The sequence below is a fragment of the Strongylocentrotus purpuratus genome, unplaced genomic scaffold, assembly GCF_000002235.5.
Source record: "Strongylocentrotus purpuratus isolate Spur 01 unplaced genomic scaffold, Spur_5.0 spur5_scaffold_10, whole genome shotgun sequence".
In the NCBI taxonomy this organism is placed as follows: Eukaryota; Metazoa; Echinodermata; class Echinoidea; order Camarodonta; family Strongylocentrotidae; genus Strongylocentrotus; species Strongylocentrotus purpuratus.
The window spans coordinates 13,855,883-13,875,883 of NW_022145595.1; the positions used below are offsets into that span (position 1 = coordinate 13,855,883).

At 36.2% G+C, this 20,001-nt stretch overlaps 1 protein-coding gene across 1 annotated transcript; it reads right to left on the bottom strand.

The window, feature by feature from the left end:
* Positions 1-426: 426 nt before the first annotated feature.
* LOC115921861 (tachykinin-like peptides receptor 99D) lies at positions 427-1,604 on the bottom strand. Its single transcript, XM_030980123.1, has one exon. It carries the CDS (start codon positions 1,051-1,053, stop codon positions 427-429), a length of 627 nt encoding a protein of 208 aa, XP_030835983.1. The 5' UTR covers positions 1,054-1,604.
* Positions 1,605-20,001: the final 18,397 nt, after the last annotated feature.

Genomic DNA, 20,001 nt, shown 5'->3' on the forward strand with positions numbered 1-20,001 from the left:
ATGATAAAAACAAATCTCCTGTGTAATGGTAATGACGAATTATCACGGAATCAAACTTCCCGACTTCAAAAGTCTGCCAAATGATTTTCTAGAAAATTTATATTTGGTGAGTTATTGTGAAAGAACTAATCCAGCTATAGTTTCAAGCCGCACACTCAGATTCTCGCCTGATGAGTTATACGTTTCGGTGAACATTATTTCCAGCAAATCCTATTAAATGTGGTCATTTGTTTGGTACTATAGGAGAAACCCATCTTCTGCATTGCAGAGTTGATTCAACGCAAAAACTTTCGAAATTCAATCCATTATCAGAACTCAACATAAGTTTGGAAATAAGACACACCTATCACAATGCAGATCTCACTATCTGCATGATGCTTTATATTTGATAGCCATGCAATAGTTAAAATAGTTGTAACAGTATACTCACGCCACGTCATAAGATCCGTAGGGTTGGCCATCTGGGGGCCATATGATGTAACAATGGACCCTTTCTGTTCCATCCGAATATATGAACTTGTACTGACCAGCAAAGAAGAATCGGGGGCTTGTCCAGGCTGCTGCAACAATCCAGATAGATATGACCGATCCAATAATGACCCGTTTAGGTAGCCGAGGTAGGAGAGGGTGGACTATGGCACGGAAGCGGTCAACAGTCACAGCCATCAGAGATAGGATACTCGCCACTGCGGACAGGTTCGCCACAAATTTGGCGATCTTGCAGCCGACGAGTCCAAACGGCCAGTTGTCCGTAACGATGTAAGTGAACATGGAGGGCATATCGATCGTCGCGATCATGGTGTCCGCAACGGCTAGGTTCAGGAGGAAGTAATTCGTCACTGTTCTCATTCTCGGGTTCGTCATGACGATCCAGATGACGATGATGTTGCCGGCACCGGCGATGATCATGATGGTGGTCGCGATGATACTCCAACAGATGACCGATTCGACGCTGACCGTATGAGCAGCGCTGAAGTTGAAGGAAAACACGCCTTCGAATCCCGGGTAGTTCTCGATGGGGGCTTCATTTGACACATTTTGGTAGCTATCCATAATGACCGCTATATCCCTGTTCAGTGATGTCAGGAAATGATCCAAAGACCAAGCTTCCAATGCAACATGTGATTCAGCGCTCTTCTCACACCACGTAATGAAATCAAACAACAAAAGAAAGTATTTTATCTATTCAACTGCATTTTAGAAAATATATTTAGGCCTATCGCATGTTGGAAATGAATTGTAGTTCAATGATCACAATAAACATTTCGGTGTGCCTATATAACTCACCAGTTGTCTCATACATAATTGTAATCTTCCTCCAAATGACATGCCGTCAACTTACATTAAGTATTATCCGTGAGAAACAAATCGAAGAAGGAAATCAAGTTTTAACCCTTTCTCAAAGAAAAGCGGCAAGACAACACATGGTAAAGACTTAATAGAGTTTGTATATATTGCTCGAGTTTAATGAGCGAGATGAAAAGATTTAAAAATCTTTGCGCCAATACGGTTTATTACGGGTTTAGCTTGTACGCTCGACTCGGCGATAGTTCCATATCAGTTGAAGGTTTCCAAATTAACAATTGATGCGTTCAATTATTCAAAGATGAAACCGCTCCAAACCAGAAATGCTACAACAAAGGATAAACTCCGCAGGTATTAGAAAGTGTATGTTTGATTCCTTATCGTATTTTCCTCCGTTTGAAAACATAGTAAAGCAGGGATAATACCCTGGAACTGATCGGGGGGCTTTAGCGTCTGTACTCCTCGCTATCTGATTAATACTAGCCCACTGGGTAGCGATGTGTACAGGTTGAGCGCCAGCGACGAATAAAATAAAACTTATATGTTCCTCTTTGAACGATCGTCTGCTAGGAGCAATGCATGTACTTCCCGCTCTAACGTCCCCATCTAGTGTGGCAGAGTTGTTTAAGTTCAAGATCAACTCCTTGTCTCTCTCCCCCGCACTCCCGAACGCTCTCTCATTCGCTCTCTCCCTCAGGCTCGTCAGGAAAGAGTTGCTCAGTCTATTCACTGCGCATCCATCCAGATATTATCGTGCTTCTCCTGGTGGGTGATTATAGAGTGCACGTAAATCTGATGCGGTGGATTAAAAAAGCAACCAAGTGGTTAGCTCCTTATTTCTCGGTCTCTATCTTCCACTTAATAGATTTTGTTTTGCTGCCGCTTGTTATTGTAGACCTCGCGGATGCATGGGCAGCTGAAAAGACAGAACGGAAAAGGATAAAAGCTTTATTAATTCAGTTTAGTTATCATTAAATGGCCAAATAGTAAGATATGTGGAATCAATATATCTTAGCGTTTGATAAGACTCTTATTAAACCCTCGGCCATATGGCTGATTTTCTTTGATCGTGATAAAGAAGTAAGACAGAACCAAATCAAGAAAAAAAAACAGGTATACACCGAGTTTTAAAATATCTTCAAAGACGAATAATTAAGATCTTTGATTTAAGTTTTTTTTTATGCTTTATCCTTGTACAATCTGAAGCTACATCATTGTAGTTAATAGTAGGTATAGCACACCAAAAATATTACAACAAACACATGTTATTTGATGGTTGCAAATGATCAAGCTTCATGAAAGCTTCAAACAATTAAATCAAAAACAGAATTTAAATCAGTCAATGCGTAGTGATTTTATACCATTTTTTTGATATCGCAAAATTACCGAAAAACCTGCCAGAAATGGTCAAATTGTCAAAAATGGCATAGTTCGACAAAGTTGACAACTAAATTCATCACTTTCTTGGACACAAATAATAAATTAAATTATCAGACACTAAAATATCATCTTTGTGGTAAAAAATACAAAAAAGAAAATTCTTTTTATGCACTCATTATACAAATTAGGAAGGTCAAACTGTTCATTTTGGAGGCATTTTTTAAATCATATATTCATAGATCATATTTACACCAAATATTGACCTTAAATTCCTAATATTTTTGCAATGCCAATACAATATGGCAAAGGAAATTACTTGGATCACCGTCACAGCTATTTCCTCATATGTTTCACAAATAATTCAGAAAAACCGATCATATGATAAGAATTTGTAAACTTTCAGCTACATCACAGTATGTCTGCAATTTTCAAAGATGTCAGATTTGAGGATTTATGACGATTTTCCGAGATACCATTCAACAGGCCATAACATTTCATAGGGACTGAATTTCAGAGTGACAGAAACTTTAGTGACCCCAGTACAGTTGTGGCTACCTTGAGTGTAAATAAAAAATTAATTCAGTGAGTGGAACACATGAGGATATTGCATTTTTGTAGGGGAGTTTTATACATTGAGGTGCTTTTTTCCACCACGCAGAATAGCAGCGCGAGTCAATGGGCGATCAGCGGGCCATGTCACACATGGCTGAAAAGACAATATTCTAATTCAATAATTAACATATTTCCAACATGCCTATAACAATGAATCTACACAGAATTGTAGGTAAAGGTATGCTTGAAATATTATGTGAAATAAAAATTCAAAAACATTGTTTATTTTTTAAAAATACATTTACAAAAATTGATATTTCTACCAACTGACTGCTGTTGTGTGTGTGTGTTCGCGGGGCAGACTGTTTGCACAGGCAGTGTGATCACCCTATTAATAACTTGTTATTAGCAAGGAATACTGAATGCCATATATATGTAAATATACATGTAAACACGCGGTACGATGAGGTTTATTAATATTTTGTTCAAAATGCGGTAATTTTTCTTCTTGAAAATTTATCAAAAACTATGATGATCTCTTTCGAAAACAAAAACTGACATTTTGGATAGCCCCTACAGGCATCAATTTCACTAAAAGCTTAGTCTCGTACCCAAATATTATTCTACATAACTTCCCTTATACAAAAGAAGAACGTGGAGTGGTGTATAGGGCATAGGTGAATTGAACCCTGATATAATAAAATGTTTAAAGGAGGAAATGAAGTTAGAGATTAATGCTGAGTGAAAAGAAACAGGGATTACATTATGGTTGCAATGTGCCGCCCCTCCCCCCCCCCCCAAAAAAGGGCTTATATGATTTTCTTTTTGTTAAAGAAGGAAACAAAGGTAATTTTGACTTAAACAAATCACGGATTTTATTTTCTGAGGATTTTTCCGAGGCTTTTCTGATAGTATTAGGAAATGTTAATAAATTACAAAGCAGACTACTGCGGCAGTATCGATAATGATGAGAATGAAGGGAAGCGGGAAAAAACGAATGGGGGGGGGGGGTGTAGGGGTTAGGGAAGGGGTAAGACAACAAGAGAGTTATCAATGTATTTAAATGATTTTTGTCAGAGCTGTGATAATATACGGCACTGAAGAACACTTAAATCAAGATTCAGTATAGACTGTCACTTTTATTAGGAATCCTGCGGTTTTATTGGTATTGCTACTGCAACTGTGCAATGCTGTTGAGCAATATACATGGCATGTCTTGATTACATATACCCTACTGATTTATTTATACTCGCATCCTGTGATTGTTCAATTATCAAGAGCAATGCTTTCGATTCAAACATAATGGGTTAAAGGGGTAATAATGGTCATAAATCTTTAACAATTGTAATAATAGCAATTGAAATTTAATAAAAGAAAACCTGCAGTTTTATTAAAATTACTACTGCAATATTTGCAATGCTAGCTGTTAAGAAATAGACATGGCCCGTCTTGATTACAGATACACTGTCGATTTATCCTGTGATTGTTGAATCGTCAAGATCAATGATTTTGATTCAGACATTTGAATTAAAAGGGTAATAATGGTCATTACCTCTGACAATTGGAATAACAGCAATTGTTAATTCTAATGATAGTAACACTTTTTTTTTGTAATTCGATATCAGATGAAGGGCACTGACCATGTTCAAATACGACACACAAAATCCTACTCTAAAGTTTTATATGACTATGCGGCACTACTTGTATTCATGTTTACAAAACTTATTACTTGTCTGCACGATCTTTTCTTCTTCTTAGTTCAAAAGTCGACTCAGGGTTGGTCGACTTAAAATTGCCCGATCCCATGTCAACTTTTAGCTGGGTATTTCCAATTTTATATTTATAAAATATATATATATGAGTTGCGTTATTATTATTTTTCCGGGGGAGAGAGAGTGAAGATTACAAATCCCTTTACAAGTCACAAGATCGAAAACAAATTAAAACTCTCTGTGCAATCACTGGTACCCGTTAACCAAGCATGCACAGATATGGCCTGAGGTTTTGTACTCTTTTGCCAAACCCATAATTAAAATTCATCAGCCGTGAGATATCACAACTCATCTCATAACATTGCTATCGCATCCCTATATTTCACAAAAATGTATTATGTTCAACATCTCTTGTTTGTAAGAAGAGAAAATAAACTTCAATATAGTTTGGTAACACATTCACTTGTACTTTGTTTATGGTTCATTCTAATTAAGGAATTTTGTAAACAATTATAACAGAAAAAGGTTTGAAATGGCATTTTAAAAGCAAACATCATGTCTCGAATTTTGATTGTGCTTTAGATTAATTTTCTAGAGTTAAATTTTACACACACTACAGAAAGTGTAAGGATAAATATGGATATATATAATAATATTTTTTGAAGAACTTTTTTTTCTTCATTTGGTCTAATGCCACTTGGTCAAATGCCTAAGCGGTGTATCGTCAAAATAATTAGTTCAATCTGAAAAATCGAGATTTAGAAGCGGAGCTAGATTTTGCTGTTTCACAATATGTTACATTCAGGGAAAGGAAGTGAGTGAATGGAATGCAAATAACCTTTTCCTGGACAGGCAGAAAATGGGTGTGGAGTTTGAAGTTGGCCTTTATAACATTAGGTCGGATATACGTCCGAAGTCGATATGCATCGGTGTGATAACAATATTAATGCAAACTGCGCTCATGCTACGACTCATTATGGAGCACCTGTTTCGATTATTAGTGCAATACCTCCCATGCCATCCAGCTACCGGTATGAGCATAATCTTCCAAGTCTCCCTTATATCTCTTTCTCCCTCCCTTCTCTTTCTCTTCTCTCTCTCTCTCTCTTTCTGATTTTGTATAATACCTTTATTCCTCCATTTTCCTAGCATTGTTTGTTTGTTCTTGTTCTTGTTCTTTCTTTATCTCTCTCTCTCTCTATCTCTTTCTCTCTTTGACACTCATTATACCCTTACCGCCTCCTCACTTTCTTTTAGAAATTAAATCTTTCTACACTGTAAAAAAGAATTTGTTCATTGGTAATTTTTACGTATTTTTTCCATGTAGAATTTACTTGAAAACATTAGTTTTGCCACTTACGCACTAAATTTAAGTCTTGCTAACTCAAATTTTCAATTTAGTAGAACATACGTGGAAAATTTAAGTAAAATCAAATACATAAGAACTTTAAGTAATTTCAGCTTGTATTAATTTAGTAATTTTAACTCAAAATCAGAAATTATACGTATTACTCAAACATTTTATGTTGATTATTCTTATCTTTTTAAAGTAAGGACCGATGCAGTGCGTAATAGAAATATTTACATAATTTATGAATATTCATTAAGACCAAATTAAACTCTTGTTTAAATAAAACAATTCTTTGTTGTGGTTGAATGAAAATTTAAGGACTTTAAAACATTTACTAATTCATTTAACATGGCTAAGCAAAGACAAGACAATTTTTAATTGTTACCCAGTTCAAAACAAATCAAAACTTGATATTTCAGGAAATTGTCAACCAATTTTCCTTTTAAGATGCTACGATCAAGTATATATAAAATTTGGAGCCTTTCAATATGTGTCGAATTGAAGCGTATGTAATAGTCTGTGATGGTGGTAGATATATATATATATATATATATATACGGTTAAATCTTAAATAGAAGTAGTGTTAGTGATTAGTGATAAATCTTAAATAGAAGTAGTAAATGATTAGTGGATGTTACTTGTTAGATTAGATGGGTACCAAATCGTGCAATATGTAATCCTATCATAGCTTTTTTTTAATTATCTAAAATGATTACAATACTTAAATTATTTACGTTAATGTAACTCGATTTAACTGAGTAAAAATTTATTCAGGAAAATAAGTAAATTCTACTTAAGATGCCGTAGGTAATAATTACTTAATACAAATAAGGCAATTCTTTTCCTCAATTTTATTGAGTTATTTCGACTATTATTTTTTTACAGTGTATACTTCCTTAAATACACGCACGAGCTGCTTCATTAATCTCCTCTCGCTCTCTCTCTTTCTCTCTCTCTCCTCTCCTTCTCTCTCTCTCTTTCTCTCCTATCTCTCTCTATCTCTCTCTACCTCTCTCTCTTTCTCACTCCGTATCTTTCCATCCTTTCCCTCGCATTGTCTTCGTTTCTTCCTACTAACTACCCTAAGTGAAAGTCTTACACGCGTTTGATCTCTCTTCTATTCTTCTCTACTCCCTTTCTCTTTTCTCATTTCATCTTCTCCCTTTTTTTCTATTTTCTTTTCTATGTCGTATGCTCTTGCTTTATTTCCTTCTTTCTCTATTTTTCTACCCCTTCCCTTTCTCTTCCTAGCTCAAACGCACGCATTCGCCTCTTTCCGCTATCCGCTATCTCTCCATCTCTCAAATTGCTCTTGATTTCAAATAGATATCCGTGAATTTCCGGGAGGTCTGCGTTACTGCGATATTCGGTTGCCGAGTTTTCCTCGTAATTTATTTCAGCTCTTTGATTTGTTGATTAAGATTGAAAAAAACTGATTTATAATGTATTGGGCTGAGAAAGGTTGAGTAAAGGTAACCAGTGTTCTCGTTCAACATATTCTATTTGCACAATGAATGAGTTTTCCTCTGTATTCAATGTACGAACATGTTTTTCTTCGATTACTGCTGAATTACGTGCAGTATAAGCTCTCATCCCCAACTCCTTAATCTTATTCGCATACTTATTTGTTTTCTTTTCTTATTCTTATTCGTATAAGTATCAATATCATAATACGGATTCCTATTCTTATTCTTATCTTATTCTTGTTCTCATTATTATTCTTATTCTATTACTTATTCTTATCCTTATTTGTATTCCTTATTTTATTCTTATTCTTATTCTTATTCGTATTCTTTTACTCATTTTCTTCTTCTCATTATTATCATTCTTCTTATTATTAATATTATCATACTTATTCTTGTTCTCATTCTCTTACTTATTCTTATGTGCTTTTAAAGTCTTATTTTGATAACTATCATTATTCCTATACCAATGCTTAGTGTTAGAATTATTGTCATTATGTTTTCCCTTCATTCTTCTTATGATGCTTATGCGTATGTATATTCATGCTCTTGTTCATATTCTTATTCGTATCCCTTTTCACTCCCCATCTCTCCCTTTCTTTCTCTCGCCTTCCAAAATCTCCCTCTCTCCTCTCCCCCCTCTCACTACCTCTCTCTCTCCCATTCCCCTCTCTCTCTCACCCTCTCTCTCCTCTTGCTCTCTCTCACATATATAAAGTCAGAATGTACATACCTAGCTCCTTTGTCCCTCCCTTTACTTTTTCTTATATTTCAGGTATAGGCCGTTATTACAATTCTTGATTATCATAGATAGGCCAACGAAAAAGCAGCGTGTGTTTAGGAAGATTGCAGTTTCCATCCACTTGATGCTGTAGCTAGCTCATAACTGGAATTATAGTATTGATTCCCTTAGGGAATCATACCAAGGAGAAAAACGAGAGTTTCATGATCGTTTTAATGAGAGAGTGGTCGCTATGACACGACTTATTTTTTTTCATCAAAGAGCAATTTCGAACGTCCGTCGCGTCCCCCGAGCTAACCTTGGCCAGGTAATGCATAGAATCGATACGCAATGGAACAACTCCGTTTCTCTTAATAAACAGACGATAAATAATGAAAAGTTTCTTTTAAAAACCATATAGTATCTACATCGCACTTACAAAAACAGTAAGGAATCGGGTCATCGGGGTGACTATGATTATGTAAAGAAGAATACGTTTTTTCATTCGGATTTTGATATCAAAGTTATTGGTAATGAAATACAATGCGAGTGATGGCGATCAATAATGTTTGATATTTCTGTGGAAGGCCTTACATTTACTTTCATCTCATTTTGCACCCCCCCTTTTTTTTTAAAATCTCTGTCTGTGTCTCTCCCCCATCCATTCTTTTACCATACGTAAAGTGCCGTTGATTGCTGTGGAATCCGAATTAAGCGTATACGTTGCAGTTTATTGGGAGAATGTTCCTAAGTAATATCCATAACATAGATCTCGATCGTTCTGAAAAAAAGTAAATATTGGAAGACTGGAACAATTAAATCCGCTAATGAGTAAATATGTTTCATGTAAACACAATAAGACAGCGTGAATTGCAAAGCAATGTCACGCCTTACTCAACCATAAAGATAACTGTTTGCACTGCCATGGGCCCTATATTACATGAAACGTATAATTAAAGCTTTTGACCAAAGTTCTTAGGATCCACTTATGCGTGTGAAGTCCAATATACTCAAATCTGCGTGCAATATTCATACTACATGTGATTTTCAGCAATAATTAAAAGGAAGTAAACAATAACCCTAAGCAATTATCTTATTTATTGAGAGAGCACTTCAAGTGAGAAAGTATAAATACCAGTCTGTAAACAACTTCTTGATAAATAGGAGTTCAAGAAAAGGGTTTGTATAAGGAAAGTGAGACATAAGAACAGGAGAAAGAGATTTAAGGAAGAGAGAAGAAACTAAAGAGAAAGAGAGAGAAAGAGAGAGAAAGAGAGAGAGGAGAGAGATAGAGAGAGAGAGAGAGAGAGAGAGAGAGGTAGAGAGAAGAAGGCTTGAGGGACAGGGGAGGATTATGCAGGGGGAAGAAAAAAGGAAAAGAGAGCATAGAAAATCCTTATCTATGCATAGCATTTGTGCCATTAGGTGATGTCGTCCTAGATTTCAACGAAGGGTTCACTTAAGAAAATATAACACCTCAACGCAAACAAACGTCGCCCTCAATTAAGCATAGATTTACACTTGGCTTAAGGAGAAATCCACTTCGAAGTCAAAGTGATCGAGTTGGGGTCAAGTATTGTAGTTATCTGGTGTAGTTCATCGATATTGGAAAAGAAATAGTATTATCCGATTGAGTAAACAAAAAATACTTGCCAGGAGACTGATAGTGAGAGTAATTAACCTGAATGTGGAGGTTTTATCGATCTTTTAGCATTGCTTTACGGTTGAATGTGACATTAATTGAGATTATATTGTCACTGGAATGATACATCATGATTTGCCTGTATTATCATACGTGAGATGGCATGATTTCTTTAAGCTTTGATTCATTTGAATGTCATGTCGAGGCTGTTCTTTGCCCCTAAAGGAAGTGACACAAAAATAAGCAGGCTGACACCGCATCCCACATATTATCTAATAAGAAAATATCGCGAGCGATGATGATCCAATATTTATCTTTAACTGATGTTTAAAACATCGTGGGCGATGATGATCAAATATTATCTTAAACTGATGTTTAAAGCAACTGTGTAAAATATGTATGTAACATGAAATATGATATAACATAATGCAACATCTATATAAGGTTGCTCAACGCATGGTACCGCATTCTTAACTGCAACCCCAGACACACTATACCAAGCCCTAGTTGTGACCCCGGTCCCATCCGCTTACTTTCACGAAATAAAGCCCGGAGCAATGTCGCCAGATCAATTGTCGGATCGGCAAATCTAACTCACACAAGAGCCTTCAAACGATTCGTAACACCTAATTAGTTCCGTAAATCGCACGGTAACACAACCGTGAGATTACTTAACGGCTAGCACAATATGTGAAACACCTACACCTGATCGCTGATCCGTCTGTGCAAACTTCGACACTAGATAGCATAGATTAACCAAGATGACTGCTGTAATGAAATTTAATATGGAATCGTATCTGCGGTCTAATGAAGAGAGGCGTTTAGAAATGCGAGGGAAATGACACCGAATGACATTGGAGATACACATAAATTGTATTACGGCGAAAACGTGCGAACCTGCGATGAGTGCACATGGGTGTGGGGGAAGGCAAGGCGGTGGCCACTCTAGAAATTTTCCGAGGTTAACTGCATTATAAGAAGATCTGATAGGACTCTGGAAGGAAATATTAAAGGTTATTACGGACAGGCAGATCCTAAGGAGAGCAGAAAATATATTTTGGAAGAGAAATATGTAATAAGAAGAACTAGGACACTGAAATCGAGAAGATGAAAGAGATAGGTCAACAAAGGAAAGCAGATTATTATTGCATCGCCAAGTCAACACAATCATTACAGCACGACTGCAAACACGTACCCTCAACACATACATGTTCGTTATTACGAATAAACATTTGCGGAATCATTGTTAACAAAAAAGGTGTCATTGTATTAGATTTTTTAGAAATTTAGTTTCTATAGTGAAATGAGAGTTGTTTGATACATTTTTTTTAACCACAGATCCCCGAGCCACTGAAGTAGGTGTGCCACCGGAACTCACAAAATAGAAAGAGAGAGGGAGAGAGAGAGAGAGGTATAGACATATTTAATATTCGCCATCTCTCTCTCTCTCCCTCTCTGTCTCTTTATCTCTAATATTATTATTAGAGATAGAGTGATAGTGAGGGAGAGAGAGAGAGAGAGAGAGATGGCGTATATTAGATAAGTCAAAATTGATTGCTTAATCAGAGGAGCATAATTGAAATCACGTCCTCAACCTACTCAATTGTATGACTTCTTTTCTTTTTAACTAGGAAAATTTGTTGCTATTTTTTAATTCTGTTTCGTCATTTTCAATAACAGAAGTCATGGCTGTTGATATAATTTCGTATAATGATAAACAATAATGATACAAATGCTTTGTTTATTAAAGACAAACAACAAAAAGCCTATTTACAATTCTATTGCAAATACTGAATTACTCCATTGACGCGTAATTGATGAGTTTTCTTTGTGTTGTAAAACCAATCAAAAATGAAGGGGGGGGGGGGGCAGTCAGTTTATTATTGCGTTCACAAATTGATGACATTCGAAGACTGTACTCAAAAATGCGTTTTCAAAGAGCTAATTGTTTCTTCTGAGAGTCGTTTACTGCACTTCAAAATGTAGTCGTGCTAGCAAGCCGCCAATGTGGCAAAAGATGGTAGATAATATCGAACGGCATATACATGATGTATGACTCTATCATTGAAATCGACAAATAAAAATCAATATGGATGACTTGAGGCGCTAGCGGTGGACGAATACTCACGGTTGTTGGTAACAGAAAAAATATACACGACAAATACGACTGCTTCTCCTATGTACCCCCGTCCTATTATTTTAGAATGTGAAATGGATGACATTATTCGTGACATATCGCGATGAAAACAAAGAGCGTATAATCAAATGTCAACTGACGAATATCATCTAGACCTACTAGCCTCAAAATGTAATTTGATCATCCACCTATAGTAATACAGTCACCATGTTTGAGTCTCGTACCTCAAGCCGTTCGTATAATATTGTGATGACAGGGGAATACCTCTAATTAAAATTCACTGACCTCCATAACCTTTGACCGTTGTTCTACGTATACCCTAAACTCTGATTAGGTCGTCTTCTAATGGTGATACAAACTACCACAATGTTCGAAGCTTCTACTAGTTGTTCTGGAGAGATTGCAATAACAAAGCTGATACCTGTAGCTTCAGCCATTGCCATCTGTGATCCACGTACTCCAAAATCAAACCAGATGGTCTGCTTATATAATGAAACACACTGTTCCAAGGTTAACGTTCATATCTAGTGGTTCTTGAGGTATTGCAATAGCAAGGCTGCAAAATTTAATTTCAGAAATTTACCTCTATGACTTTTAAAATTCTTATTTAAAATATAATAAGACTGTATTCCTACGATAATACATACTATCATTAAGTTTGAGGCTAATACCTTTAATCGTAACAAGAATAAAACATGTAACTTCAGAAATGGACCTTGTGACCTTTGAACCTTGACCTATTTACCCCAAATCTTATCAGATCGTCTTCCTATGTTATTATATATATATATATACATATATAAAACCAAATTTTAGCCTCATATCTCTAGTGGTCCTAGAGATTTTGCGCTGATGAGGCTAATAGCTGGAAATTCCGAAGTTGACCGATGTGAACTTTGACCTTTGACCTAACTACTAAAAAAATCTAATCAGATTGTCTTCCGATAGCGATATATATCACCCCCAAATATGATGGTAATATATTAAGAGGTTCTTGAGACATCGCGATAACGAAAAAGCTAGACGGACGGACTACCCAAACACATAATGACTCCGGCACAACCTTAGATGGATAGAGGCGTAACGTCAGCTCGAATCGGGTGGAACGGTAATACCCCAACGCCTTCCATTGTTGACGGTATGTATATAACATATTTCATATGAGTTATGCTAAGATAAATAAAGGAGTAGGTTTGCTTAGATAACAAATTCATCCCCCTCCAGAAATGTCACTTCATGGATATCTAACTCATGGCCCCACCTATATTAGGAACACGTTCAACTATCATGTTGAGTTTAACATTTGAAACCATGACCCGAATCGAACCAATATATTTCTGTTCCTTGCACAACTACGCAAGTTTAATGAAGTGTCACTTTAAACAAACAGGTATTTTTCAAGTCACATGCTCCTTGGAAAGCTCGAAGAATAATAGCGGGTATATCATTTCATTGCCAAAGGAAATGGTGTGAAGATTGAAAACCGGTGTGTATTACAAGACATCTTTTCAACACCCGCTATCTAGCAGAGACATATACTTGACATCGGGACTGCAGATTGAATACAGAAAGAGAGGGAGAGTGAGGAGAGAAAATGATAGGAAGTGGGGGAGGGAGAGGAGAGATAAATATAGATATAGCTTTGGGGCTAAAACTTGGAAGGATAGTATATACGGATCGAAGATATCTGAAAGTTGAAAATAACAATATTGAGAAGAAGAGGACTTCAATGATAGTTTAATATCTAATAAAGATTTCATGATAGATCTAACGCTTAAACCCTAAAACGCCATTGAATGCACACAAGCATCAAACATTCGTTAAAATCAGAGGGGAGGGAATCAGGTCCGCAGAGTGGCTGTAAGAGCACAACAACACAATTGTTAGGGGGATTAAATACGTCCTTAATCCCCCCGCCCCCCCCCCCCCCAAAAAAAAAAAAAAAAAAAAAAATGTACTCAATCGGATCTAGGAGATTAACACAAATTCTTGATAAAAAAAAAACCTTTAATCATTTGCTCTTTGCATCTAAAATATAAAATATGGCACGATATGTCCTGAAAAATATGCCATCATGTTTTTTAAAAGGGAGCAGACACTGGCCGATAGTTGCCCTAAAAACGTCAGTAGTTCAACATCCATGGTCCTGCAGCTAGAGCCATTGGTGCACTTCCCCGTACGTTTTTCTTCCACTCCGGTTACTCAAAGCATAACAATCGGCATCGATTGCAGAAACACGCCGATATATATCTTCATCCTTGCATCCCATCTGCCCCCAATGACCCCACTCTACCGCTCTACCGTGACCGCTTTCTGAAATGAGCGCAGAGGTATGTGAGTTCAATGGGATTTAAGTAGTGGCGTAGCTACCATCGGCATGGGGCATGTGCCCCTTCATCGAAGGAAGAAAATAATAATTATAAAAACAAAAATTTCATCCCCGATCCCCTCTCCCCCCTAATGAACTTAATCCACTGATCCGCCGTGACCTCTTTCTGAACGAAACAGTTTAGTATGGAGATTTTTCTATTATGTATCGATTTACTCTGTTTATCAACAGATAAACAGAGTTTATCAGATAAACAGAGTTTATCAGAAAGACTCTGTTTTTCTCAGATAAACTCAGTTTATCACCAGATAAACAGAGTTTATCAGATAAACTGAGGTTATCAACTGATAAACTCTGTTTATCTGGTGATAAACTGAGTTTATAGTAGGCGCTAGACCTTTGACTGACGTGCCTTCACGGTTGTTTCCTCGCAACGCATGCCGGGACATAATTCTAGAACGATTTTCACCTTCGCCGTGATCAGCTGTCTCTTATCCAGCCGAATCAACTCTTGTACAGAATCCACTATTCTGCAGTGATTTTCTTTCAATCGAGTTTCATTTGTACGGTAAGAAAACAAAGTTTGTGGTTATTCATTTTTATGACGAATAAGGCTGACAATACGACTTAAAGTGGGCTAACGTGTAATGAGATTGCGTCCAAATTTAGTAAATGTAGGCTTAGGCTAGTCCCGTATGTTCAAATGTGTGTGCATTTTAAGTAGACTGATTGCCTTTTAATTAAGCTTCCTAAACACTCGTGTTTTAGGTAGAAGTTAACCAAACGTACAGTAAAATGAGAGGAAATATTGAATATATACATAATTTATAATGGAATACTAGAATGGCCGATAGTTAGTGATTGCAATTAAATCATAAATGTAAAAAGTAAAAGAGGCCATGAAAACGATAGATTTGTCGATCTTGATCTGATATCGATGAGGAGCTGCTTAAGCATCTACATGACAGGGGGTACATAGGATTTTTTCGAGGGGAGGGGGGGGGGGTTAAAATACGAAGATTTCACGACTCGGCCAGCCGCAAATAAGTAGGGGGTGGGGGGGGGGGGGTAAGAGCACATTTGTTTCCCCCTGAAAATATTAACATTTGGCAGACCGATATATTGTTCAGTTTGTGGGGTCACCTTTAAAACAAAATAAAAAGGGGGGGGGGGTGTCCAAACCGCCCCCCTCTACATACGCGTATACTACATGATCTAGTGTTGAAGAAGTGATAAGGGTTCTTTTGTTACTGTTATTCTTGAGGTCACAAACTTAAATTCAATTGTCTTTTTCCTTTTATTTATCAGTTGCAGCATCATCAAACACTATGGCCGATGAATCAGAAGATGACGTAGATTCTACGAGAGAGCTCGTTTCATAATGGACAACAGAAGTGCTACATGAATTTCTACAAGGAGGGGACTCGAGCTTGGAAATCGAGGAGTCATTATTACATGAGTGTTCTCTGCCTTGACGCTGGGGGTAGCTGTTCAGCCATCCAAGGTAGATAGGAACTGGATGATGAATGGATTGGGGGCGGGGGGGGGGGGTAGGCATGCAGAACTGGCTGCCTACTATGTTTGTATGTACCTCCTAGATAAGGACTCTCCATCACTAGAGGGAAAAAAAATGAGAGACTACACAGAGGGAAAGGCATATAGTTATTTTGCCTCGTGAAAAAATAGATTTAGCCGCTAAAAAAGCGTTCCTTCGGGTATCAAATGACGACAGGTGAAACTTTATAATTGTGGAATTATTGTCTGTAATGTGGTTTCCAAACCATGTGACAGTAAATGGTGTATGTTGTAAAGGTATTGTAAAAGGCATTGTTTAACAATGTTTAATCTGAGATGGACGTATGGCCATACATGCTACCAGTGTCTGTAATATGGCGTATTAATACTGAAGCCCTAACCAAATCGCGCTTCAAAATGATTAAGAAGTACCTCAAAAAAGTAAGAAATCTTTGACCCCTTTTACCATACTCGTTTTTCCCAATAGACTGTAGTAATATGAAAACCGTTTGGCAAACACAAAATTTGGTTTCGATTTCCAATCATAAATATCTTGATAATCAGACAGGCGATCAGATCATCGGATTGTAAAAGTCATGAAGTTCCTGACTGACCTAAAATTATCATCGCAGCATGAGCTAAATCCAGGATTTTGTTTCAGAATCTGAAATAAAGTTACCGGATCCCTTTAAATGTGTTTGCATTAAAGGTGTCTACATCAATAACCCACTTCTTGTGATGGCCAAAATCAAACTGATTGAATCTTCGCGCAGCATAAAACGTATGACCATTTGGTACAATGGTCTGAAAATAAAGACTATTACTTATTGGCTCTATAGCTCCTAAGTCGATTTAACAACTAATAGTCGTTATTTTCCCACTTGAAGACATTTTCAAGCCCCACCTTTTTTATGGAAGTTCTAAATTAGTATTATCTTTCAAATGCCGTTAGAATTTACCCTTTCCATTTTTTGGGCCGGCAAAAGGGACATAGTACCTTTAAGCTATATCAGATTATTAAATGAACGTTTTTTTTTTTAAATGTATTTAATTTCAAAATTCCATTAACCTATTTTTTGTAAATGATCAAGGATGATTCTTGAATGATCAGTTATTTCTTGGGAATACCAATTAATTTGTATTTTACCTGTTTATATGCCTGTGTATTTATCTATTTTGTTTTTGATACTGTTATTTGTTTTATTATTACCAAACAGGGCCTCATGGAAGACCACCAAATTGGTTTTATGTGCCACTCTGTATAAATATCAAAAATAAATAAATAAATAAATTAAATTGATCTCATGGTTATATTTATTTTATAAATAAAATCAAACAACACAGAGAGGGTTGTAGATGAGTACTAATCAATCAGGAAGCTGTGTTGATGTTATTCATGATTTATTCAAGAGAGGAATGTCAAACAACCTGATGTTTAAAATATTAAACGAGAAAATCATAAAAACAGAAAGAGGCATCGAAAGAGATGTCAACGCTTAATGAAAGAAAAAGAGTGATAATAAGGAGAGAGGAGAGAGAGAGAGAGAGAGGGGGGAAAAGAGAAATAGAGGAGAGGGAGAGATAGAATTAGGTGTGAAGAAGAAGATTAAGAGAACGAGAGATTAAATTTTACAAGTGTACAACATGTTTCCATGTACCTTTTCTTAATTTATATTATAATGTAAACGATATTGTGATGGTCTTCGCTTAATTTTAGTTTGCATTCTTTCCTCTAGCTTTATCTTCTAATTTATTCTTTTAATTTATTCTTTTAATTTAGTAAATGTTTGTACAAATATAATTTTGGTTTCTATCTCTTCCCCTATGTCATAGCCTCCGTTCTTGCTCTCCCTTCCTCATGTTAGTCTATCTATCTTACTCTCTCTCTCTCTGTAATGACAACCCCTCTATCAATCTTTTCTCCAATAACTCTTGATATATTCCTCCTCTTCTCCTACTTGTTCATCATCACCATCATCATCATCATCTCAAAACTGTATTAATCAATATATAAGACTCGTTAGATTGATCAATACAGTTCTTATAATATATGACCTTTATGTTCAAACAATAAACCATATGGTCACAATCATTCCAACTTCATGGGCAACAATGTAACCTCCATTTTCTCCTCCTCGTTCAAATATTGGCTTCTTCTTCATTCTTTACTTGTGCTACTTCTCCATCTCTCTGACTATACTCACAAGAAAGTAGAATCGACGGTTTGACATGAACCAGTCTAGAAAATGAACTAAATTTATTCAAGTATCAAATACATTTTAAATTACAGACGGCTTTCTCTCACGAGATGAAAGAAATATCTCCCTAACCAGAAACTGGCAAAATAACTATATGCCTTCCCCTCTTTGTAGTCTCTCATTATTCTTCCCTCTAGTGATGGAGGGTCTTTATCCAGTAGGTACACACAAATGTCTCTATACATAGTAGGCGGCCAGCTCTGCGTGCCTTTCTCCCACCCCCCCCCCCCCGCCCCAATCCATCCATCGTCCAGTTCCTCTCTACCTTTGAAGGCTGAACAGCTACCCCGAGCATCAAGGCAGAGAAAACCCATGTAATAATGACTCCTCGATTTCCAAGCTCGAGTCCCCTCCTTGTAGAAAGTCACGTAGCACTTATGTTGTCCATTGTGAAATGAGCTCTCTTGTAGCATCTACGTCATCTTCTGATTCATCGGCCATAATGTTTGATGAAGCTGCAACTGATAAACAAAAGGAAAAAGACAATAAAATCAAAAGTGACCTCAAGAATAACAGTAACAAAAAAAACCCTTATCACTTATCACGACGCTAACGCAGGAGGGGGGGGGGGGGGGAGGGGTTCCGAATGTCGCTCAACTTGTACTTATGACGGTTTCGTGAGACGCAACCCAGATCGACAAATCTATCGTTTTCATGGCCTCTTTTACTTTTTACATTTATGATTTAATTGCAATCACTAACTGTCGGCCATTCTAGCATTCTATTATCAATTATCAAAAACTTGAAAAACTCTGTTTATCTCAGATAAACACAGTTTATCAGATAAACAGAGTTTATCAGAAAAACTCTGTTTATCGGTTGATAAACTGAGTTTATAAGATAAACTGTGTTTATCAATGATAAACTCAGTTTATCAACAGATAAACAGAGTTTATCAGAAAAACTCTGTTTATCAGTTGATAAACTGAGTTTATAAGATTAACTGTGTTTATCAATGATAAACTCAGTTTATCAACAGATAAACAGAGTTTATCAGAAAAACTCTGTTTATCAGTTGATAAACTGAGTTTATAAGATAAACTGTGTTTATCAATGATAAACTCAGTTTATCAACAGATAAACAGAGTTTATCAGATAAACTCTGTTTATCATTGATAAACTTCGTTTTTCTTGATAAACTGAGTTTATCAACTGATAAACTGTGTTTATCTGAGATAAACTGAGTTTATCTGAGATAAACATAGGTTTTCAAGTTTTTACACAAAGGGCTTGCCATAAACCGCGACAACAATCACTGAATATTGTAGGATCCTATATGTTTCCAATATGTTCATTTGAACCAAATTCATGACCCCATACCAAAACTTTATATTACCTTTAAACAATATAAAACATTTAATTGTAAAATGTAACTGAACACTGATCAAATGCAAAACACCAAATCTTGATTGATCAAAAGGTTAAAGGTTCAACAGTTTGAATAATACGGGCCCAGAAGTTAAAATGCCCAATAGTTTGAAGAAAAAAAGCTCGAAAGAACTATTACACAAATTTATATATATATATATATATATATATATATATGTACAGCGTATCCTTGAAAATAAGATAAAGATAAAGTTGAATAATTTACGGATTCTAAATTATTTTTTTTAAATACATAAACATTATTGGA